The sequence below is a fragment of the Prionailurus viverrinus genome, chromosome D1 (assembly GCF_022837055.1).
Source record: "Prionailurus viverrinus isolate Anna chromosome D1, UM_Priviv_1.0, whole genome shotgun sequence".
NCBI lineage: Eukaryota > Metazoa > Chordata > Mammalia > Carnivora > Felidae > Prionailurus > Prionailurus viverrinus.
In genome coordinates, this window is record NC_062570.1 from 55,200,054 (window position 1) to 55,226,207 (window position 26,154).

Consider the following 26,154-nt stretch of genomic DNA (forward strand, 5'->3'; position numbering starts at 1 on the left):
TCACTTTCTGTTATATTATTTAAATCCTTTTTGATCAGCTCATTAGCTGTTGTTATTTCCTGGAGATTCTTCTGAGGGGAGTTCTTCCGCTTGGTCATTTTGGATAGTCCCTGGCGTGGTGAGGACCTGCAGGGCACTTCCCCTGTGCTGTGGTGTATACCTGGAGTTGGTGGGCGGGGCCGCAGTCAGACCTGATGTCTGCCCCCAGCCCACCGCTGGGGCCACAGTCAGACTGGTGTGTGCCTTCTCTTCCCCTCTCCTAGGGGCGGGATTCACTGTGGGGTGGTGTGGCTCGTCTGGGCTACTTGCACCGTGCCAGGCTTGTGATGCTGGGGATCTGGCGTATTAGCTGGGGTGGGTAGGCAAGGTGCTCGGGGGCAGGAGGGGCAGGCTTAGATCGCTTCTCCTTAGGTGATCCACTTCAGGAGGGGCCCTGTGGCAGCGGGAGGGAGTCAGATCCGCTGCCGGAGGTTTGGCTCCGCAGAAGCGCAGAGTTGGGTGTTTGCGCTGAGCGAGCAAGTTCCCTGGCAAGAACCGGTTCCCTTTGGGATTTCGGCTGGGGGATGGGCGGGGGAGATGGCGCTGGCGAGCGCCTTTGTTCCCCACCAAACTGAGCTCTGTTGTCAGTGGGCTCAGCAGCTCTCCCTCCCTTTGTCCTCCAGCCTTCCCGCTTTCCGAGCAGAGCTGTTAATTTCTGACCTCCCAGACGCTAAGTCGCGCTTGCTGTCGGAACACAGTCCGCCCGGCCCCTCCGCTTTTGCAAGCCCGACTTGGGGGCTCTGCTTGGCCGGCGAGCCGCCCCTCCGCCCCGGCTCCCTCCCGCCAGTCCGTGGAGCGCGCACCGCCTCGCCGCCCTTCCTACCCTCTTCCGTGGGCCTCTCGTCTGCGTTTGGCTCCGGCGACTCTGTTCTGCTAATCCTCTGGCGGTTTTCTGGGTTATTTAGGCAGGTGTAGATGGAATCTAAGTGATCAGCAGGACGTGCGGTGAGCCCAGCATCCTCCTAAGCCGCCATCTTGCCCAGAACCAAGAATCAGTAATCTTGAAGATACATCACCAGAAACTTCCCAAACTGAAACACAAAGAGATAACTGAAAAGAACACAATAGCCAAGAATTATGGGGAAAATTACAAAAGGTATTAACATACGTGTAATAGGAATACCAAATGGAGAAGAAAAAATATTTGAAGTAATAATGGTTGAAAATCTTCCATAATTAGTGACAGACATCAAACCACAGATCCAAAAATCTGAGAGAATACCAGATAGGATAAATACCAAAAAATAGTCATAGTTTTTAAAGCTATTTTAAGTTGCAGTGACTATTCAATAAGGAAATGCTTTAGCCCAACCAAAAAGTAAACATGGTTACTAGTATAAATTCATAGTCCACAGAGGGAAGACACTGTACAAAACCATGTTAGAGAACCTCAAAGGGCCCTTTGGTGCAAAGTTCCAATTCATTTCTCACTTTATAGTTTTTCCAGGATTATGTTGGTTACAGGTGGGGAAAGAACTGGTCATACTTCTGATGTCATAGAATAGTTACCTTATTATTGTTTGATATTGCAGCCAATTTATCCCTACTGTAATGAATTGTGTCATGAAGATTTTGGGGAAGTATCCATTGGAAGTTAACTGGTGTGGGGCACCTGAGTGGCTCAGTCTGTTAAGTGTCTGACTCTTGGTTCAGCTCAGATCATGATCTCATGGTTCATGAGTTCAAGCCCCGTGCTGGGCTTCATGTTGATAGTGTGGAGCCTGCTTGGGATTCTCAATCTCTCTCTCTCCCTCTCCCTCTCTCCCTGCCCCTCCCCTGCTCATGCTCTAAACAAACATTTAAAAAATTTTTGAAAAAAAGGTTAACTGGTGCTACAAGGTAGCCACCATGAATCTGGCAACCTGATTAGTTGTAGTGTTTCTTTTCAGAATTGGGGGCCAAATTTTGTGCATTAATGGTGGAATTCCTAAACCCCGTAGATTGGTCTTTGTTCTTTATAAAAGGCCCTTGTCTAAGCGTTTTAGTCAGAGCATTTTGTTTAGTATAATGATCTGCTAAAGTATTTCTTCTAATGTCTCTTTACTGTGGACCTCTACCTTTAGGACAGCAATTTATTTGGGAAGCTTCAAGGCACCCAGTAGTTTGTGTATTTGTTATTCATGTTTAATACAGATAACTAAAAAGGTAAAAAAACTTCTCACATGCCCTAGAGAAGGCCCTAATTTTGGCCACTCAAGCCAATTTGATAACTGGTAATAGATTTGAGATTTTGTGAGAGAATCTGGAAAAATCAGTTTATTATGAAGAATGTGCATAATCCATTTATTATTATCTTTTTTAATTGTTAAGATAAAACCTGTCAGTAAACAATATTAGATCAAGATTTGGTATAGGAGCACACAAAAGGTTTGTTCCAAGCATGGAAAGTTCTCAAATTACAGAAATTAGGAGATTCTCCTTTGGTAGGATAATACAGTTGCTGTATGAAGAGTGTTATATTGGTGAATGGCAATACAAGAAAAGAAAATGACTATTTCATAATTAATTAACTGACATAAAACATTGGGTATTTTTGGTTAACAAAAGAGATTGTATGGAATGTGTTTCCATAAAATAGAAAGATGAAACTAGTATAGCATCTGAAGATTCTTAGACTAATTTGACCAGGACTGCATTTTCTTCTGAAGCAAAGATAAAAAACCTTGATACTGGATCAATGGGCATTAATAGGCAATGAGTCTTTGTTATTACAGCTTATTAATACTTTTAGACCATGGCCTCCCCTTCTGTGTACTTTCAAAAGGAAATGTTTATTATGATCTAGAAGATCAGCAAAGATGATTGTTGAAGAAATATTTTGAGATTACTGAAGGTCTTTTTGGTTTCCATGTTTTGTGAAAATGGTTCCAAAATGTTTGATTAAGTCTAATCATACAGAGAGGTCTGTTTCAAAACAGTCTGTTGTATATACGCTACAACATCCACTTAATTCCAGAAATTATTTAATTGTCCTTAGTGTTTGGCCTTGGATAATTTGTATCTCTCATTAGATATGTCCTTCCTCAGCCAGTATATCATGGTCTAGATCAAGTGTTGGCAAACTATGGTTTGTTGTACAAATCCAGCCACTGGCTATTTTTGTACAGACTGTGAGCTCATAAGAGTTGTTTTTACATTTCTAAATGGTTGAACAAAGTCAAAAGAAAAATGTTTCATGACCTGTAAAAATGATATAAAACTCAAATTTCAGGGTCCGTAAAGTGTTTTATTTGGAACACAGCCATGCTTATTCATTATGAATTGTCTTTTGCTGTTTTTGCACTATAGAAGCAGAGTTGAGTAGTTGTGACAGAGACTGTATGACCCACAAAGTAAAAAATACTTAGTGTCTGGCCCTTCACAGAATAAGTTTGCTGAACCCTGGATAATGAACTGTTACTTTGTAGAATTAAAATTTCTTTTTCTTTTATTTTTTTAAGTTTATTTTATTTCATTTTTGAAAGAGACAGGCATGAGTAAGGGAGGGACATAGAGAGAGGGAGAGAGAGAATCGCAGGCAGGCTCTGTGCTGCCAGCCCAGAGCCTGAAGCGGGGCTTGAACTTACAAAACTACGAGATCATGACTTGAGCTGAAATCGAGTCAGTGAGCCACCCAGATGCCCCTAAAAATTATTTTTAGAAGCTTCATGAATATGTAGTTGATCTTGCAATTTCAATATGTCTTATTGCATATCCCTATGATCTTGGTTTAACACTTGAGAAAAGTAGGATGGGGCTTCAGTAAATGTCTAAGGCATAATTTTCCAGGTAAATTGTTGATTGTTCCCTGGTGAAGGCAATACATATTGATTGTCTTCATCAGCTAAAACAGGAAAGAAAGTAGAGATAGGGCCAAAGAGATTGCATTAGGCAGTAGTAGAAAATGAAGTATATAACTCTTTGGCTAATAGCTTACGATGTGGGACAAATCTGTATCTTCTACCATCTCAGTTTTGGGTTTTCTTTTTTTAAACAGGTAAAACAGACGTTTTGCTTGGACTAAAGCAAGGGATAATTAATCCTTATTTTATTAAATCTGTTATAGTTGGTTTAGATCTTCCTTAGCTTCAGCATTAAGAGGATTTTAGGCAACAGTGTCAAGAGAGTCAATATGAACCCTTACTGGTTTGACTCTCAATTATTCTGTCATTTCCCCTCATGGGGTTCTAGTTCTGTGCCCCGTTATTTGCTTGTTTTGGAGTCAATATACTAATGTCCATGCTATAATTTGATAATGTGCAGTAGAATTTTCTGCAACTCCTGAAAATATTTTGTCTGCAGTATATTTCTTCTGGTGGGTCTGTTTGCACAGTAGATTCCTAATGATGAAATTTATAGGAAAGTGCCATAGGGAAGGAAGAGTTCTGACAAAAGTAACAGTTATAGGTTGGGACATGGAAAAGGATTTAAGATGGTTAGAAATTCCCACTACTTGAATAGTTTTGGTACTTTGAGCAGTCTGATTTTCCATGGTGGTGGTATTAATAGTAAAGGTAGTGGCACCAGTATCAACAAGAAGCTATATTGTTCATCTATATTTATATATAGTTATCTTCAGAATCACATGTTGGGTAGTAGTGTTTCCCTTTAAGTGGTATCATTGGGCAGATTTTGGATAATTGTTCCATTTCTTACCAATAGGGTACATTGGATTCTCCTACTTGTAATTTCTCTAAGCATAAGCATAGAGAATGAGGACATTTTTAGTGTTGTTTTTATGTGGAGAACCACAAGTTTGTTTTCATTTCTAGCTTGTTGTTTTCTAGGGCTTTAAAAAAAAAAAAAGTTCAACAACTTGTTGGAGATAGTCTAAACTGGTTTTGTCCCGTTCCAGTTTATTTTTCTAAGTCTCCTATTTTATGTACCAAAAAAAAAAGAGGCTCAATTTGCTTCTGCTGTTAGACCTACCCCAAATTACTATTTAAAGCTTACTGGAATCCTGTTTTAAACCCTATTGTTTAATATTTATTTTTAAAAAATTTTTTGTTCAATTTATCCTTAAAGAAAAGGCTTTATGAATGTCCTTCCATAGAGTATTTCTTATTCTTTTTGCTCATTCAGGGACATTTTAAAAATTATGCACAGCTGATTTATTTCAGTTCTGTCTTGGTGTTTCTCTTTCTGCTCTTTTAACAGTTTTCCCCACATGAAGGTCTAACAATTAAGTGAAATCAGTTGTTCTGTATCTGGAAGAATCTACCAAACTCTTGAATTCTGAGGCAAATTTTTTATTTTCCTGAGGATTAAGAAGACCCTTAATAATAGACCTCAACTGAGGTCTAGACCATGATTTATTTCAACTTCTATGATCTGGCTTCTGTTCTAGTTTGATGATACTGTGCAATATGATGATTTCTTTGCTGAAAAGAGGGAGGTCAGGGGAAGGGGAAGAAATAGAAATCTAGGGTGAGAATGAGAATGAAGATAAAGTCGTGTAGAAAAAGATATTACTTGAGTCTTGAGAAAAGGACCCATGTCCTGTTTCCTTCTTAGAGATAGCCTTTTATCACTGACTTCACCCACAAATTATCTAAAATAAATGACTATAAAAGTAGCCATTTTTAAATTTAATATAGCTAATAGATGTATGGACTGAGGTATAAAATGAAATTCTTTGAAAAATATTGCAAAGAATATATGACAATTCCTGCCATAAGGAAGGTACACTCCAGTAGGAGCAGTAGAGAGTGAGGGAACTAATGTGAATTTTGCACGTTTCTATGTACTAGACATTCTTATAGAACCTGTAAATATTTTATCATATTTAATATTCAAAATAATCCTGAGAAATACATAGGTTACCTCTCCACATCCCCATTTTATAGTTTGGGCAATGAAAACTTTGAGAATTTAAATGGCTTTACCACAGTTACACAGAAAGAAGCATATGAAGTCAAAATTTGAATCTGGCCTAAGACATAAATAGAAGGCAAAATGAAATGTACAACTGAGGCATAAAAATGAGTTTTTGGAATTTAATACCATCAAAGTCTTTTTAGCTCAGGAATATTTAAGGAAGGCTTCATGAAGGGGGTAGCGTTTAAGCTGGGCTTTGTAGGTTTAGGATAAGATTTAACAGGTGGATACGGCAAGGAAAACCAATGAGTGATAGAGCTGGGATTGAATCCAATTTAATCTTAAGCCAAACCCTGTTTTTCCATTACACATAACTAGAACAGTGAGAGCAAATGTGGGAAGCCAGTGTGACTTTTATAAAAAGAGATTGTATTACTTCAAGTTATAGAAAAAAATCTGAAAAGGAAGGTCAGGACAAAAATATTAAGGACTTTCCATGCAAATACGACATGTTCTACAGCGTAGAAGAAATCATTCCAAATACCATAATTACCTATTAAGATTACATTCAATTTCTCTCCTTGGCAACTGTTATTTCACGACCAGTATTTCAGAGGATCTGGTGGGTTGGATGATAATGGAGCAACGTGGGGATAGGCCTGGGTGTGGGGCTATCTAGCAGGAGAATTGGAAATTGCTTTTGATAGGAGCCAATATATTCTCTGATGTATTTGTTTTTAGTTTAAACCATTTTACCACATGAAACCCCTATCAAGGGCTGATCGTGAAAAAGCAGAAAATCAGAGGATTCCAAAACTAACTGACTTATTGGAACTTGCACAGAAGGAAAAAAAATTTGTGATATTTGATCTTAATACCCCTCCACGAAAACATCCTCTCAGACACACGTATATTCGCCATGTAGTAAGAGTGATCCTTGCCTCTAAAATTGAGCAACATCTGGTATGTCTGTCTCATTATTTATGGTAGAGGTTGGGAGGTGGGTAGCATGTCCCAGGAGCATAGCAATTGAACCTGACCTAGCTTGTAGATCTTCCCTGGGATGTCTAAATAATTTTGCTATCTGTAGAAATAGAGATTGTTGCTTATGTAGCTACACGTGGCAATCTAAGAATGACCCAGTTAAATTTATCTCAGTGGGGAAAAACACAGAAGCTGTTTGCTACTCCAAACCAAATGAAAAAACAGCACTCTGTTAAAAAAAAGTATGTGTGTAATGACTATACATTGTAACCTGCACCATCACTAGCATAGAACTATTAGAAGGGGCCTGGATAGCACTAAGGCTTTGAGGATTTGACTTTAATTAATGGTACAGAAGAAAGAGCTGGTTCTTATTTGAGCAGAGATTTGTTCATCATGTTTTTCAGAAGCAACTCTCTGCACTTGGGCAATCATTCCAAATCTCTTAAGTTATTAAAATATGGTAGAGTGCTGAGTGAAACAAATGTGTGTCTTCTTGCAAATGGAACTATTTCCACAGATGAGTCATAATAGTATTCCCCATTGACAGGAAATGACCCCTCTCAAAGATGATTTTTAGCATCATCAGCTGGAGGAAATAGGATTCCTACCTTTCATCTGCACCTACCAACTCCTCATCCACTTTGGCTAGTGTGGGGCTATCTGAACACAATGGGCCCTTGACTCAGGATATTAACTTTAAGAAATCTCACTCCAGAACAACCCTGGTGAAAGTCCCATCATAAGAGTTCATTGGATGGTATTAGGCCACGTTGACTCTTTCACCAAGGGCTAGAATCTCTCTCTACTCTCTATAGACTGTTACCAGTGCTGGAATGAGGCTCTTTGTACCTAGAGAGCTGATTATCCACTAAAGACTTCCTTTTTCTCCTTACAGATTTTTTGGTTGCCAAGTTTTGATAGGCAGTATGTCCAAAGCAGAGCTCCTGGTTTTCAGCAAGTGGGCCAGTTATTTTCCATTGAACGTCTTACAAAAGAAAATATCAGTAGAATAAATGTTGACTACAAGAGGTTGTTCTACAAAGGATTGAAGTAAGTGTTTGACCATGTCTTTCTTGGCATGTATTGCCTTGCATAAAATCTGCATTACCACCAGACTACTTTAATTAGCATCTCCTCACATCAGGATTTCTTTGTGTGGCTCTTTTTGAATCCCCTATTTTCCCCTTCTTACCCTTCTCACCCTGTCTTCCTCCTTCCCTCTGCTAGCAAACATTTGTGTAGACTGTGTCCCTGTCTGTGGAACATAGTCGTCAGCCTCTGCTTTACCTCCAGTCTGTTATCATTCAACACACTTTTTTGTGTGCTTGGTGTTTTTGTTCTTATATAAGTCAGAAATCAGAAAGTTGTTTATTTCCTTCAGCCATTACTAGAAGCATTGCAGTACCTCATAAATAGCTTTGTGGTTCAGATAGCCAGATTTCTTATGAGATAATTAAGAACATGCCTAAATAAATAAAAAATAAAAACAAGTTAAAACAGCCAAGCACAAGAAGAAACTAAAATTATTGTCTATATTTATAACTATGTAATTAGCAACAGCTTTTCAGAATTAAAAGCACCAGGGGATAAAATGGCAACTTTTTCCAAACTTAACTGTTATTAATCACTGCTTAATTTAATCCATAGTTCCTTTCTCTTAGATTTAAAAGTAATTTTTTTCAGATGATTGTAAATGCTTCAAAGCCAATGTTTTCCTTGGAGATATATATATATATATATATATATATATATATATATATATATATATCTAAAATCTCATTGGACTTAATAAAAATTACCCTTAGATACCTTTCTGCATCTCAAGCCATGAGCTAGGCTGTTGGATTTACATCTGTTCTTATTCTCACTTCTCTCACCCCTCTGGCCATGGGATGGTTGATCATAAAATGTATCTTTTTCCTTTTAGCAGTGGAAAATTATATTTGTTTTACCTCTATTTCCAAATAAGAGGATTTCTCTTTTCTGAACTTCTATTTTGAGTATATTTCCCTTTCCTTTTACTTTTTTCAAATAGAAAATGGATCTGTGGTGATGTTCTTCTCTTCTACTCATAATTTTTTTTTTGAGAGAGAGAGAGAAAGAGACTGAGCAGGGGAGGGGCACAGGGAGAGGGAGAGAGATTATCTTTTTTAAAAATTTAATTTATTTTTTTTAAATTACATTCAAGTTAGTTATCATATAGTGCCAAGAGTGATTTCAGGAGTAGATTCCTTAATGCCCCTTACCCATTTAGCCCATCCCCCCTTCTACAACCCTTCCAGTAACACTCTGTTTGTTCTCCATATTTAAGAGTCTCTTATGTTTTGTCCCCCTCCCTGTTTTTTTATTATTTTTGCTTTCCTTCCCTTATGTTCATCTGTTTTGTATCTTAAAGTCCTCATATGAGTGAAGTCATATGATATTTGTCTTTCTCTGACTAATTTCGCTTAGCATAATACTCTCCAGTTCCATCCACTTAGTTGTGAATGGCAAGATTCATTCTTTTTGATTTCCGAGTAAAACCTCCATTGTATATATATACACCACATTTCCTTTATCCATTCATCCATCAATGGACATTTGGGCTCTTTCCATACTTCGGCTATTGTTGATAGCGCTGCTATGAACATGGGGGTGCATGTGCCCCATCGAAACAGCACACCTGTATCCCTTGGATAGATGCCCAGTAGTGCAATTGCTGGGTCATAGGGTACTTCTATTTTTAATTTTTGAGGAACCTCCATACTGTTTTCCGGAGTGGCTGCACCAGCTTGCATTCCCACCAATGATGCAAAAGAGATCCTCTGCCTCTGCATCGTCACCAACATCTGTTGTTGCCTGAGTTGTTAATGTTAGATATTCTGACAGGTGTGAGGTGGTATCTCATTGTGGTTTTTATTTGTATTTCCCTGATGATGAGTGATGTGGAACATTTTCTCATGTGTGAGTTGGCCATCTGGATGTCTTCTTTGGAGAAGTGTCTATTCATGTCTTTGGCCCATTTCTTCACTGGATTCTTTGTTTTTTGGGTGTTGAGTTTGATAAGTTCTTATAGATTTTGGATACTAACCCTTTATCTGATATGTTGTTTGCAAATATTTTCTCCCATTCCATTGGTTGCCTTTAAGTTTTGCTGATTGTTCCTTTCGCTGTGTAGAAGCTTTTTATTTTGATGAAGTCCCAATAGTTCATTTTTGCTTTTGTTTCCCTTGCCTCTGGAGACGTGTTGAGTAAGAAGTTGCTGTGGCCAAGGTCAGAGAGGTTTTTGCCTGTTTCTCCTCAAGGATTTCGATGGCTTCCTGTCTTACATATAGGTCTTTGGTCCATTTTGAGTTTATTTTTGTGTATGGTGTAAGAAAGTGGTCCGGGTTCATTTTTCTACATGTCGCTGTCCAGTTTTCCCAGCACCACTTGCTGAAGAGACTGTCTTTACTTCATTGGATATTCTTTCCTGCTTTGTCAAAGATTAGTTGCCCATACATTTGTGGGTCCATTTCTGGGTTCTGTATTCTGTTCTGTTGATCTGAGTGTCTGTTTTTGTGACAGTACCATACTATCTTGATGAGTACAGCTTTGTAATACAATTTGAAGTACGGGATTGTGATGCCTCCTGCTTTGGTTTTCTTTTTCAACATTTTTTGGCTATTCAGGGTCTTTTCTGGTTCCATACAAATTTTAGAATTGTTTGTTCTAGCTCTGTGAAGAATGCTGGTGTTATTTTGATAGGTATTGCATTGAGTATGTAGATTGCATTTGAGTATGTAGATTGACATTTTAGCAATATTTGTTCTTCCTATCCAGGGGCATGGAATCTTTTTCCATTTTTTGTGTCTTCAATTTCTTTCATAAGCTTTCTGTAGTTTTCAGCATATAGATTTTTCACCTCTTTGGTTAGATTTATTCCTAGGTATTTTATGGGTTTTGGTGCAATTGTCAGTGGGATCGATTCCTTGATTTCTCTTTCTGTTGCTTCATTATTGGTGTATAGGAATGCAACAGATTTCTGTGCATTTGTTTTATATCCTGCAACTTTGCTGAATTCATCAATCAGTTCTAGCAGTTTTTTGGTAGAATCTTTTGGGTTTTCCATAGAGAGTATCGTGTCATCTGCAAAGAGTGAAAGGTTGACCTCTCCTGGCTGATTTGGATGCCTTTTATTTCTTTGTGTTTTCTGATTGCTGAGGCTAAGACTTCTAATACTATGTTGAATAACAGTAGCAAGAGTGGACATCCCTGTCTTGTTCCTTACCTTAGGAGGAAAGCTCTTAGTTTTTCCCCATTGAGGATGATATTAGCGTGGGTCTTTCATACGAATGGCTTTTATGATCTCAAGGTATGATCCTTCTACCCTACTTTCCTGAGGGTTTTTATCAAGAAAGGATGCTGTATTTTGTCAGATGCTTTCTCTGTATCTATTGAGAGGATCATGTGGTTCTTGTCCTTTCTTTTATTGATGTGATGAATCACATTGATTATTTTGTGGATATTGAACCAGCCCTGCATCCCAGGTAAAAATCTCACTTGGTCATGGTGAATAATTTTTTAATGTACTATTGGATCTGGTTGGCTGATACCTTATTGAGGATTTTTACATCTATGTTTATCAGGGAAATTGGTCTATAGTTCTCCTTTTTAGTGGGGTTTCTGGTTTTCGAATCAAGATAATGCTGGATGCATAGAAAGAGTTTGGAAGTTTTCCTTCCATTTCTGTTTTTTGGGACAGCTTCAAGAGAATAGGTGTTAATTCTTCCTTAAATGTTTGGTAGAATTTCTCTGGAAAGCCATCTGGCCCTGGACTCTTGTTTTTTGGGAGATTTTTGATTACGAATTAGATTTCTTTACTGGTTATTGGTCTGTTCATATTTTCTATTTGTTCCTGTTTCAGTTTTGGTAGTTTATATGTTTCTAGGAATTTGTCCATTTCTTCCAGATTGCCCATTTTATTGGCATATAATTGCTTATAATATTCTGATATTATTGTTTTTATTTCTGCTGTGTTGGTTGTGATCTCTCCTCTTTCATTCTTGATTTTATTTATTTGGATCCTTTCCCCTTTTCTTTTTGATCAAAGTGGCTATGGTTTATAAATTTTTTTAATGCTTTCAAAGAACCAGCTTCTGGTTTCATTGATCTGTTCTACTGTTTCTTTTGGTTTTGATAGCATTGATTTCTGCTCAATCTTTATTATTTCCTGTCTTCTGCTGCCTTTGGGTTTTATTTGCTGTCCCTTTTCCAACTCTTTAACGTGTAAGGTTAGGTTGTGTATCTGAGACCTTTCTTCCATCTTTAGGAAGGTTTGGATTGCTATACACTTCCCTCTTATGACCACCGTTGCTGTGTCCCAGAGGTTTGGGCTGTGGTGTTATCATTTTCATTGGCTTCCATGTACTTTTTAATTCCTCTTTAACTTCTTGGTTAGCCCATTCATTCTTCAGTAGGATATTCTTTAGTCTCCAAGTATTTTTTATCTTTCCAAATTGTTTCTTATGGTTGATTTCAGGTTTCATGGTGTTGTGGTCTGAAAATATGCACGGTATAATCTCGATCTTTTTGTACTTGTTGAGGGCTGATTTGTGTCCCAGTATGTGATCTATTCTGGAGAACATTCCATGTGCACTGGAGAAGAATGTATATTCTGTTGCTTTAGGATGAATGTTCTGAATATATCTGTTAAGTCCATCCGGTCAGTGTGTCATTCAAAGCCATTGTTTCCTTTGTTGACTTTCTGTTTAGATGATCTGTCCATTGTTGTAAGTGGGGTGTTGAAGTCCCATACTATTATGGTAGTGTTATCAATGAGTTTCTTTATGTTGTGGTTAATTGATTTATATATTCCACATTTGGAGTATAAATGTTTACAACTGTTAGGTCTTCTTAGTGGATAGATCCCTTAATTATGATATAATGCCCTTCTTCATCTCTTATTAGTCTTTATTTTAAAGTCTACATTGTCTGGGGCACCTGGGTGGCTCAGTTGGTTAAGTGTCTGACTTTGGCTCAGGTCATGATCTCACGGTTCGTGAGTTCGAGCCCTGCATTGGGCTCTGTGCTGACAGCTCAGAGCCTGGAGCCTGTTTCAGATTCTGTGTCTCCCTCTCTCTCTCTGACCCTCCCCCATTTATGCTCTGTCTCAAAAGTAAATAAACGTTAAAATAAATAAATAAATAAATAAATAAATAAATAAAGTCTACATTGTCTGATATAAGTATGGCTACTCCAGCTTTCTTTTGTTGACCATTAGCCTGATAAATGGTTCTCCATCCCCTTACTTTCAATATGAAGGTGTCTGTAGGTCTAAAGTGGGTCTCTTATAAACAGCATATAGATGGATCTTGTTTTCTTATATATTCTGCTACCCTATGTCTTTTGTTTGGAGGATTGAGTCCATTGACATTTAGAGTGAGTACTGAAAGATATGTATTGCCATTATGTTTCTTGTAGAGTTGAAGTTTCTGGTGGTGTTCTCTGGTCCTTTCTAGTCTTTGTTGCTTTTGGTCTCTCTCTCTCTCTTTTTTTTCATCTTTTTTCCCCTCAGAGAGTCCCCCTTAAAATTTCTTGCAGGGCTGGTTTAGTGGTCACAAACTCCTTTAATTTTTGTTTGGGAAATTTTTAATCTCTCCTATTTTGAATGATAGTCTTCCTGGATAAAGAATTCTTGACTTCATATTTTTCTGATCCAGCACATTGAATATATCCTGCCACTCCTTTCTGGCCTGCCAAGTGTCTGTGGATAGGTCTGCTGCAAACCTGATCTGTCTTCCCTTCTAGGATAAGGACTTTTTTATTCCTTGCTGCTTTCATGATTCTTTCCTTGCCTGAGTATTTTGTGATTTTGACTATGATATGCCTTTTTGATGGTTGGTTTTTGTTGAATCTAATGGGAGTCCTCTGTGCTTCCTGGATTTTGTTGTCTTTGTCTTTACCCAGGTCAGGAAAGTTTTCTGCTATGATTTGCTCACATAACACTTCTACTCCTTTTTCTCTCTCTTCATCTTCTGGGACCCCTATGATTCTGATGTTCCTTTTTAATGAGTCACTGATTTCTCTAATTCTTAAATCGTGCTCTTTTGCCTTATTTTCCTCCCTTTTTCTTGCTTCATTATTCTCCACAAGTTTGTCCTCTGTATCACTGATTCGCTGCTCTTCCTCATCCATCTTTGCCACTGTGGCATCCATTTGAGATTGCAGCTCAGATACAGCATTTTTTAAAATTTCATCCTGACTGGCTTTTACTTCTTTTGTCTCTGCAGAGAGGGATTCTAGTCTATTTTCAGACCCCAGCTAGTATTCTTATTACAATAATTCTAAATTCCGGTTCAGACATCTTGCTTATATCTGTGTTAAGTCCCTGGCTGTCGTTTCTTCCTTCTGTTTCTTTTGGGGTAAATTCCTTCATTTCATCATTTTCAGGGGAGAAAAGGAATTCATAAGGTAAAAAAAAAATAAAATTAAAAAATTAAAAACAGCACACACACACACACACACACACACACACACACACACACAAATCATATAAATGATGCCAGATCCTAGGTGTGTTTTAGTCTGGTTGTTCAAAGGAGCTTGATAGATTAGAGGAAAAGGGGAAGAAAAAAAAGAAAAATGTTTGAAATTTTGAAAAAATGAATTGAGTGAAGTAGAATAAAATGAAATGATGGAAGTAAAATAGAATTTGAGGAATTTACAAAAAAGTAAAAAATATAGTAGAAAAAAATAAAAATATTTTTAATAAAAATTGAAAGTAAAAATAATTTTTTTCTCTTTCTGTATTCAAGAAAAAGAAAAGAAATGAAAAAGAGAAAAAAGAAAATTGAATAGATGGACCAGCAAACAGACCAAAATATGATTGAAATTACATCATTTTCTCTAGAAGTCAGACTGTGAATCAATTTATAGTCCGTAAACTAAGCAGGTGGAGAGACTTGTGTTCCTGAAGAGCTATGTTGGCCCAGTTGGGCGGGGCTCAGTAGTGTAATGGCTCCATTCTCCACTAGATGGCACTGCTTAGCTTACTGGGGTGGATTGTTGTGGTGCTTGATAGGTGTGTATGCGCATGTGTGGGAGGGGTGAAAATGGCTTCACCCAGCTACCCAGTCTCTAGTATCGAAACTCTTTTCTCCCAGATCAGCAATCATGCACCTGTCCTTTGTCTCTGGCTTCTGTCCACTCCCCACTTTTATACTGTCCATGACCAAGCCATCAGGTTGCCAGGCAGCACCTCCCTCCTGAGTTTTATCTTAGATGCAGCTGTGTTTCCCAACCCCTCACTTCTGAGGGACTGTGGCTTTGTCCCACTCAGACTTTCTGGGAGAGGGTCTCACTAGGCATTGGCTGGGTGCCGGCTGCACCCAGGAACGTTCGCAGGACCATGCTGCTGCCAATGCCCAGAGACTGTGGCTTGGTGCCAGCCTGCCCTAGAAAAAGTTCACACAGTCATGTAGCAACAGTATTTCAGGAATTATGGAAAAACATAACACACATCTGGCACCAGGGTTCACCCTTAGTGACTTTGTTCCAGCACCAGTGAATGTGGTTGTTCTCCAAGGTCTGCTGGTACCTTTGCTGGTGGGGGGTCCGCACAGCCTCTACCAAATGTTCTCCCTGCAGGAGAACTGCCTCTCCCCATGTGGCCCAAGAACCAACCAGACTTCACTCTGCTACTGGGGATTTGCCCTTCCCACCAGAGCACTGCCAGGTATCAAGCTACGTAGTTTCAGACTCTGTGCTCCCCCTGTTTAAAGAGTCTTAGTGGAATTTAAACCCTCTCCTTTCTCCTTTTTCCCTTTTTAGTTCAGTCCCTGTGGCTGTTTCCACTTTTCCACCTTCTCTCCAGCTGCTTTTGGTGGGGGTGTGTGCTTTTCCATATCCTCCCCCCTCCCCACCTTCTCCATTTTCTCTCTGCAAGCAAAAACAGCTCCCTGCCCTCCCCCATCTTCTCTCTCCCCAAGTTCACCTCTCCACTCCGTGTACCTGCTGAATTCTGTGGTTCAGGTTGTGCAGATTGTTGTGTTAATCCTCAAATCAGTTTTCTAGGTGTATAGGATGTTTGAGTGTTGATCTGGCAGTATTTCATGGACATGAGATGCAAAAAAAAAAACCCTTCCATGCTGTTCCACCATCTTGGCTTCTCCCAAGAGAGAGAATCTTAAGTAGGCTCCATGCCCAAGACCGAGTCCACCATGGGGCTCAATCTCACAACCATGAGATCATGACCTGAGCTGAAATCAGCTAACTGACTGAGCCACCCAGGTGCCGCTCATAATCATAATTTAGATCGATGTAGTAGTTAAAAAAATAATTATAATAGCTTCCATTTATTGAGCCTTTATTATGTGTCAAGTTCTGTGGTTGTTAGACCATAGGCTCTTTTTCAAATCCTGGCCTACCCACCAGCTACACACACATATGACTTTGGACAGATTTCTAATCATCCATTTTCTCATTTGTAAATAAGAATAGCAATAACTGGGCTGCTTGGGTGGCTCAGTTGGTTGTGTCCAACTTTGGCTCAGGTCATGATTTTGCAGTTCATGAGTTGGAGCCCTGCATCAAGCTCTGTGCTGACAGCTCCGAATAGCAATAACCTAAAGAAAAAAATAATAATACCCTGATGGACTGGTTTAATGATTAGAGGAAATTATTCTTCATATTATGCACATGCAAAATGCTAGGCAAATGTAAGAACACAATTAAGTGTTAGCTGCTTCTTTTACTATCACCATCCTTACCTGCCATGCCCTGGAAATTATCATCATCCCCATTTTGCAAATGAGGAAACTTGCCCCCAAAGAGGCAAAGTTCAGGCAGGCTATGTAATTCACCAAAATTAATGTACTTGATCAGTAGGGGACCAACCTGAGATTTAAATATAGGTCTCACAGACTCCAGAGTTCTTTCACCTTAGGGCTTTTAAGTTATTCCTTGGCTATAGTTATGTGGGCATAATTTCAAATGGCATCAGATTTGAGAGGAATCATACCCTGAGTCTTGTTACAAAGTGAAGCAGTTTAATTTAGCTCAACAAATATTTCCTGAGTAATAATATGTACCAGTGCACCATGCTAGTTTTATGGGAAAAGTCAGAAGGCACCATCCTTTTCTGTAAGGAAACCATATATTAAAGACAATAATGGTTTTTCCATGTAGCTGTACGCAAAGGTGATTGTGATAAATTCATGAGTTGTGCATTATTCCAAGTAATTCTCCTCAAGGACCACTGCATTTTAAGAAATTAAGTAGTTGTACCTTCACTTATTTGAGTAGTGTTTATGACAAGGATATTTGTAATTATAGTCACATTTCTAATACATTCTCTGTGATTATGCTCTCTTCGTACTCTGACCACTGTCACAAAACATTGTGACCTTGCCACTTAGACCAAGAATGCTTTAAATATATTATTTTAATAAAAATTATATGAATATAGAAATGCCCTCTGCTTTATTTCTGATGTGGAAATTTTATAGTGTTTTAAAATTTTAACTGTAAGTACTAATTTATTGAGGTGAAACCTGCATAACATAAAATTAACTATTTTAAAATGAACAGTTCAGTGGCATTTAGTGCATTCATCTCTAATTCAATACATTTTTTTTCTTCTTATTTTTTTTGGGCTTCAAGTTTTCATTTAAATTATAGTTAGTTAACATAGAGTAATATTGGTTTCAGGGGTAGAATTTAGTGATCATCACTTACATACAACACCCAGTGCTTATCATGCCACGTGCCCTCCTTAATACCTATCACCTATTTAGCCCATCCCTCCCTCTACCTCCTCCAGCAACCCTCCATTTGTTCTCTATAGTTAAGACTCTCTTATGGTTTGCTTCCTTCTCTTTTTTTCCTCCTTCCTCTATGTTTGTCTGTTTTGTTTCTTAAATTCCACATATGAGTTTGAAATCATATGGTCTTTGTCTTTCTCTGACTGACTTCACTCAGCATAATACTCTAGCTCCATCCACATTATTGCAGATAGCAAGATTTCATTCTTTTTGATAGTTGAGTAACATTCCATTGTACGTGTGTGTGTGTGTGTGTGTGTGTACCTATACATATGTATATGTATATACGACATCTTCTTTATCCATTCATCTGTTGTTGGGCACTTGGGCTCCTTCCATAGTTTGGCTGTTGTTGACAATACTGCTGTAAACATCAGGGTGCATTTACCCCTTTGAAGCTGTATTTTTGTATCCTTTGGGTAAATACCTAGTAGTGGAGTTACTGAATCATAGAGTTGTTCTATTTTTGACTTTTTGGGAAACCTCCATACTGTTTTCCAGAGTGGCTGCACCAGTTTGCATTCCCACCACCAGTTCAAAAGGGTTCCCCTTCTCTGCATCCTCAACATCATCTGTTGTTTCCTGAGTTGTTAATTTTAGCCATTCTGACACATGTGAGGTGGTATCTCATTGTGGTTTTGATTTGTGTTTCTCTGATGATGAGTGACGTTGAGCATCTTCTCATGTGTCTGTTAGCCATCTGAATGTCTTCTTTGGAAAAATGTCTCTTCATGTCTTCTGCCCATTTCTTCACTGGATTACTTGTTTTTTGGGTGTTGAGTTGCTAAGTTTTTTCTAGATTTTAGGTACTAATCCTTTATCACACATAATGACATTTTAAAAATCAGATTACATTTTGCTAGTAGAAATTCTTATTTTCCCTCTTTTCCTTGGTCAGTCTTGCTGGGAGTTAATGAATTTTATTAACCATTTCAAAACACCCAATTATGGCTTTGTTAGCACATTTACTTTCCCATTTCATTGATTTCTGTACTTTGTTTTTTTCTTCTTCTACTTACCTTAGTTTAATTTGCTCTTCTTTATTTTTTTTATTTATAGAAACTTTATGTTTGGGTTTTAGATATGACAACAGGAGCATAAGCCTTCTTACGAACATAATATAAAGGTGTAATTAGATTTGGAGTTTAAAATAGTAATTATATTGTGGTGCGTAATACTCTAGTAAAAGCATACTTCAGTTTTTCAAATCTTAAAGCATAGAATAAATAGTATACATCTGCTCTCATAATTTACTTTTTTTAAACATTTCTTTTTTTATTCCATTATAATTGACACACAACATTATATTGGTTTCATGTGTACAACATAGTGATGCCACAACTCTACACTTTATGCTATGCCTACCACAAGTGTAGCTACCATCTGTCACCATATAAGGCTCTTACAGTACCATTGGCTATATTCCCGATGCTGTATCTTTTATCCCTATGGCTGTTATTCCCCCCTGGAAACCATTAGTTTGTTCTCTATATTTATGGGTCTGTTATTGCATTTGCTTATTTGTTTGGTTATTCATTTACTTTGTTTTTAAGACTCCACATATAATTGAAATCATATGGTATTTGTCCTTTTCTGTCTGACTTATTTCATTTAGCATAATACTTTCTAGGTCCATCTATGTTATCACAGATGGCAAGATCTCATTCTATTTTATGGCTGAATAATATTTCATTGTGTATAAATATACCACATCTTTATCCATTCATCTTTTTTTTCTCCATTAAAAATTAATAATTTTATAATAGAAAATTTATAGAATACAAAATAGAAGTACTTAAACACATCTATATTTCCAAAACAATTATAATACTTCTATTTATATTTTTCCATTTATTTTCTTTCTAAGCATTTTAACAGTTAAGATCTATTATTTGCATAATGTTGAAACTTGCTTTTTTTTTTCATTTTATTTTATATGAAATTTATTGACAAATTGGTTTCCATACAACACCCAGTGCTCATCCCAAAAGGTGCCCTCCTCAATACCCATCACCCACCCTCCCCTCCCTCCCACCCCCCATCAACCCTCAGTTCTCAGTTTTTAACAGTCTCTTATGCTTTGGCTGTCTCCCACTCTAACCTCTTTTTTTTTTTTCCTTCCCCTCCTCCATGGGTTTCTGTTGAGTTTCTCAGGATCCACATAAGAGTGAAACCATATGGTATCTGTCTTTCTCTGTATGGTTTATTTCACTTAGCATCACACTCTCCAGTTCCATCCACGTTGCTACAAAAGGCCATATTTCATTTTTTCTCATTGCCACGTAGTACTCCATTGTGTATATAAACCACAATTTCTTTATCCATTCATCAGTTGATGGACATTTAGGCTCTTTCCATAATTTGGCTATTGTTGAGAGTGCTGCTATGAACATTGGGGTACAAGTGGCCCTATGCATCAGTACTCCTGTATCCCTTGTATAAATTCCTAGCAGTGCTATTGCTGGGTCATAGGGTAGGTCTATATTTAATTTTCTGAGAAACCTCCACACTGCTTTCCAGAGCGGCTGCACCACTTTGCATTCCCACCAACAGTGCAAGAGGGTTCCCGTTTCTCCACATCCTCTCCAGCATCTATAGTCTCCTGATTTGTTCATTTTGGCCACTCTGACTGGCGTGAGGTGATACCTGAGTGTGGTTTTGATTTGTATTTCCCTGATAAGGAGCGACGCTGAACATCTTTTCATGTGCCTGTTGGCCATCCGGATATCTTCTTTAGAGAAGTGTCTATTCATGTTTTCTGCCCATTTCTTCACTGGGTTATTTGTTTTTCGGGTGTGGAGTTTGGTGAGCTCTTTATAGATTTTGGATACGAGCCCTTTGTCCGATATGTCATTTGCGAATATCTTTTCCCATTCCGTTGGTTGCCTTTTAGTTTTGTTGGTTGTTTCCTTTGCTGTGCAGAAGCTTTTTATCTTCATAAGTTCCCAGTAATTCACTTTTGCTTTTAATTCCCTTGCCTTTGGGGATGTGTCGAGTAAGAGATTGCTACGGCTGAGGTCAGAGAGGTCTTTTCCTGCTTTCTCCTCTAAGGTTTTGATGGTTTCCTGTCTCACATTCAGGTCCTTTATCCATTTTGAGTTTATTTTTGTGAATGGTGTGAGAAAGTGGTCTAGTTTCAACCTTCTGCATGTTGCTGTCCAGTTCTCCCAGCACCATTTGTTAAAGAGACTGTCTTTTTTCCATTGGATGTTCTTTCCTGCTTTGTCAAAGATGAGTTGGCCATACGTGTGTGGGTCTAGTTCTGGGGTTTCTATTCTATTCCATTGGTCTATGTGTCTGTTTTTGTGCCAATACCATGCTGTCTTGATAATGACAGCTTTGTAGTAGAGGCTACAGTCTGGGATTGTGATGCCTCCTGCTTTGGTCTTCTTCTTCAAAATTCCTTTGGCTATTCAGGGCCTTTTGTGATTCCATATGAATTTTAAGATTGCTTGTTCTAGTTTCGAGAAGAATGCTGGTGCAATTTTGATTGGGATTGCATTGAATGTGTAGATAGCTTTGGGTAGTATTGACATTTTGACAATATTTATTTTTCCAATCCATGAGCAGGGAATGTCTTTCCATTTCTTTAAATCTTCTTCAGTTACCTTCATAAGCTTTCTATAGTTTTCAGCATACAGATCCTTTACATCTTTGGTTAGATTTATTCCTAGGTATTTTATGCTTCTTGGTGTAATTGTGAATGGGATCAGTTTCTTTATTTTTCTTTCTGTTGCTTCATTGTTAGTGTATAAGAATGCAACTGATTTCTGTACATTGATTTTGTATCCTGCAACTTTGCTGAATTCATGTATCAGTTCTAGCAGACTTTTGGTGGAGTCTATCGGATTTTCCATGTATAATATGTCATCTGCAAAAAGCGAAAGCTTGACTTCATCTTTGCCAATTTTGATGCCTTTGATTTCCTTTTGTTGTCTGATTGCTGATGCTAGAACTTCCAGCACTATGTTAAACAACAGCGGTGAGAGTGGGCATCCCTGTCGTGTTCCTGATCTCAGGGAAAAAGCTCTCAGTTTTTCCCCGTTGAGGATGATGTTAGCTGTCGGCTTTTCATAAATGGCTTTTATAAGATGTTTAAGTATGTTCCTTCTATCCCGACTTTCTCAAGGGTTTTTATTAAGAAAGGGTGCTGGATTTTGTCAAAGGCCTTTTCTGCATCGATTGACAGGATCATATGGTTCTTCTCTTTTTTTTTGTTAATGTGATGTATCACGTTGATTGATTTGCGAATGTTGAACCAGCCCTGCATCCCAGGAATGAATCCCACTTGATCATGGTGAATAATTCTTTTTATATGCCATTGAATTCGATTTGCTAGTATCTTATTGAGAATTTTTGCATTCATATTCATCAGGGATATTGGCCTGTAGTTCTCTTTTTTTACTGGGTCTCTGTCTGGTTTAGGAATCAAAGTAATACTGGCTTCATAGAATGAGTCTGGAAGTTTTCCTTCCCTTTCTCTTTCTTGGAATAGCTTGAGAAGGATAGGTATTATCTCTGCTTTAAACGTCTGGTAGAACTCCCCTGGGAAGCCATCTGGTCCTGGACTCTTATTTGTTGGGAGATTTTTGATAACTGATTCAATTTCTTCGCTGGTTATGGGTCTGTTCAAGCTTTCTCTTTCCTCCTGATTGAGTTTTGGAAGTGTGTGGGTGTTCAGGAATTTGTCCATTTCTTCCAGGTTGTCCAATTTGTTGGCATATAATTTTTCATAGTATTCCCTGATAATTGTTTGTATCTCTGAGGGATTGGTTGTAATAATTCCATTTTCATTCATGATTTTATCTATTTGGGTCATCTCCCTTTTCTTTTTGAGAAGCCTGGCTAGAGGTTTGTCAATTTTGTTTATTTTTTCAAAAAACCAACTCTTGGTTTCGTTGATCTGCTCTACAGTTTTTTTAGATTCTATATTGTTTATTCCTGCTCTGATCTTTATTATTTCTCTTCTTCTGCTGGGTTTAGGCTGCCTTTGCTGTTCTGCTTCTAGTTCCTTTAGGTGTGCTGTTAGATTTTGTATTTGGGATTTTTCTTGTTTCTTGAGATAGGCCTGGATTGCAATGTATTTTCCTCTCAGGACTGCCTTTGCTGCGTCCCAAAGCGTTTGGATTGTTGTATTTTCCTTTTCGTTTGTTTCCATATATTTTTTAATTTCTTCTCTAATTGCCTGGTTGACCCACTCATTCGTTAGTAGGGTGTTCTTTAACCTCCATGCTTTTGGAGGTTTTCCAGACTTTTTTCTGTGGTTGATTTCAAGCTTCATAGCATTGTGGTCTGAAAGTAAGCATGGTATAATTTCAATTCTTGTAAACTTATGAAGGGCTGTTTTGTGACCCAGTATATGATCTATCTTGGAGAATGTTCCATGTGCACTCGAGAAGAAAGTATATTCTGTTGCTTTGGGATGCAGAGTTCTAAATATATCTGTCAAGTCCATCTGATCCAATGTCTCATTCAGGGCCCTTGTTTCTTTATTGACCGTGTGTCTAGATGATCTATCCATTTCTGTAAGTGGGGTGTTAAAGTCCCCTGCAATTACCACATTCTTATCGATAAGGTTGCTTATGTTTATGAGTAATTGTTTTATATATTTGGGGGCTCCGGTATTCGGTGCATAGACATTTATAATTGTTAGCTCTTCCTGATGGAAAGACCCTGTAACTATTATATAACGTCCTTCTTCATCTCTTGTTACAGCCTTTAATTTAAAGTCTAGTTTGTCTGATATAAGTATGGCTACTCCAGCTTTTTTGGCTTCCAGTCGCATGATAAATAGTTCTCCATCCCCTCACTCTCAATCTAAAGGTGTCCTCAGGTCTAAAATGAGTCTCTTGTAGACAGCAAATAGATGGGTCTTGTTTTTTTATCCATTCTGATACCCTATGTCTTTTGGTTGGCGCATTTAATCCATTTACATTCAGTGTTATTATAGAAAGATACGGGTTTAGAGTCATTGTGATGTCTGTATGTTTTATGCTTGTAGTGATGCCTCTGGGACTTTGTCTCACAGGGTCCCCCTTAGGATCTCTTGTAGGGCTGGTTTAGTGGTGACAAATTCCTTCAGTTTTTGTTTGTTTGGGAAGACCTTTATCTCTCTATTCTAAATGACAGACTTGCTGGATAAAGGATTCTCGGCTGCATATTTTTTCTGTCTAGCACCCTGAAAATCTCGTGCCAATTCTTTCTGGCCTGCCAAGTTTCAAAAGAGAGATCAGTCACGAGTCTTATAGGTCTCCCTTTATATGTGAGGGCACGTTTACCCCTTGCTGCCTTCAGAATTTTCTCTTTATCCTTGTATTTTGCCAGTTTCACTATGATATGTCGTGCAGAAGATCAATTCAAGTTACGTCTGAAGGGAGTTCTCTGTGCCTCTTGGATTTCAATGCCTTTTTCCTTCCCCAGTTCAGGGAAGTTCTCAGCTATGATTTCTTCAAGTACCCCTTCAGCACCTTTCCCTCTCTCTTCCTCCTCTGGGATACCAATTATGCATGTATTATTTCTTTTTAGTGTATCACTTAGTTCTCTAATTTTCCCCTCATACTCCTGGATTTTTTTTATCTCTCTTTTTCTCAGCTTCCTCTTTTTCCATAACTTTATCTTCTAGTTCACCTATTCTCTCCTCTGCCTCTTCAAGCCGAGCTGTGGTGGTTTCCATTTTGTTTTGCATTTCATTTAAAGCGTTTTTCAGCTCCTCGTGACTGTTCCTTAGTCCCTTGATCTCTGTAGCAAGAGATTCTCTGCTGTCCTGTATACTGTTCTCAAGCCCAGCGATTAATTTTATGACTATTATTCTAAATTCACTTTCTGTTATATTATTTAAATCCTTTTTGATCAGCTCATTAGCTGTTGTTATTTCCTGGAGATTCTTCTGAGGGGAGTTCTTCCGCTTGGTCATTTTGGATAGTCCCTGGCGTGGTGAGGACCTGCAGGGCACTTCCCCTGTGCTGTGGTGTATAACTGGAGTTGGTGGGCGGGGCTGCAGTCAGACCTGATGTCTGCCCCCAACCCACTGCTGGGGCCACAGTCAGACTGGTGTGTGCCTTCTCTTCCCCTCTCCTAGGGGCGGGATTCACTGTGGGCTGGCGTGGCCCATCTGGGCTACTTGCACACTGCCAGGCTTGTGATGCTGGGGATCTGGCGTATTAGCTGGGGTGGGTAGGCAAGGTGCACGGGGGCAGGAGGGGCAGGCTTAGCTCGCTTCTCCTTAGGTGATCCACTTCAGGAGGGGCCCTGTGGCAGCGGGAGGGAGTCAGATCTGCTGCTGGAAGTTTGGCTCCGCAGAAGCACAGAGTTGGGTGTTTGCGCGGAGCGAGCAAGTTCCCTGGCAGGAACTGGGTCCCTTTGGGATTTTGGCTGGGGGGTGGGCGGGGGGAGATGGCGCTGGCGAGCGCCTTTGTTCCCCGCCAAATTGAGCTCTGTCGTCCAGGGGCTCAGCAGCTCTCCCTCCCTTTGTCCTCCAGCCTTCCCGCTTTCAGAGCAGAGCTGCTAACTTATGTCCTCCCAGACGCTAAGTCGCGCTTGCTGTCGGAACACAGTCCGCCCGGCCCCTCCGCTTTTGCAAGCCAGACTCGGGGGCTCTGCTTGGCCGGCGAGCCGCCCCTCCGCCCCGGCTCCCTCCCGCCAGTCCGTGGAGCGTGCACCGCCTCGCCGCCCTTCCTACCCTCTTCCGTGGGCCTCTCGTCTGCGCTTGGCTCCGGCGACTCCGTTCTGCTAATCCTCTGGCGTTTTTCTGGGTTATTTAGGCAGTTGTAGGTGGAATCTAAGTGATCAGCAGGACGCACGGTGAGCCCAGCGTCCTCCTACGCCGCCATCTTGCCAAAGTCTCCGTATCCATTCATCTTTTGATGGACACTTGAGCTGCTTCCATATCTTGGTTTTTGTAAATCTCCAATAACCGTAGGGGTGCATATATCTTTTTGAGATCATTTTTGTTCTTCTTGGGTAAATATCTAGTTGTGGAATTACTGGGTCTTATGGTATTTATATTTTTAATTTTTTGAGGAACACCCATCCTCTTTTCTACAGTGGCTGTACTAATTTACATTCCCACCAACAGTGCACAGGGGTTTCTTCACCAGCCCTTATTATTTCTTGCCTTTTTATTACCAGCCATTCTGACAGGTGTAAGGTGATATCTCATTGTGATTTTGATTTGCCTTTCTCTAATGATGAATGAGATTGAGCATCTTTTTATATGTCTTCTTTGGAAAAATGTCTATTCAGATTCTTTGTCAGTTTTAAAAATCAGATTGTTTTTGGGTGTTAAGTTTATAAGATATTTGCAGGTTTTGATATTAATCCCTTATTGGATATATCATTTGCAAATATCTTCTTCCATTCAGTAGGTTGCCTTATCATTTTGTTGATGGTTTCCTTTGCTGTGCAAAAGCTTTTCATTTTGATGTAATCCCAATAGTTAATTTTTGCTTTTTTTCCTCTTCTAAGGCTTGTTTTTTTTTTTCCTGTTTCTAAGGCCTAATGCCTATGATTTATTCTAAGAGTTTTATGGTTTCAGGTCTCACATTTAGGCCTT

At 38.9% G+C, this 26,154-nt stretch overlaps 1 protein-coding gene across 5 annotated transcripts in view; it reads left to right on the forward strand.

Moving 5' to 3' along the window:
* Positions 1–26,154, forward strand: part of GDPD4 (glycerophosphodiester phosphodiesterase domain containing 4) — a 184,080-nt gene that overhangs the window by 100,868 nt on the left and 57,058 nt on the right. For 4 of the 5 annotated variants that reach the window (XM_047878460.1, XM_047878458.1, XM_047878459.1 and 1 more), the window contains 2 exons: positions 6,577–6,798; positions 7,718–7,872. In XM_047878460.1, coding sequence (XP_047734416.1) covers positions 6,577–6,798; positions 7,718–7,872 — 377 coding nt within the window. The remainder of the gene's footprint in view (positions 1–6,576; positions 6,799–7,717; positions 7,873–26,154) is intronic. The other variant, XM_047878461.1, reaches the window with a different exon arrangement.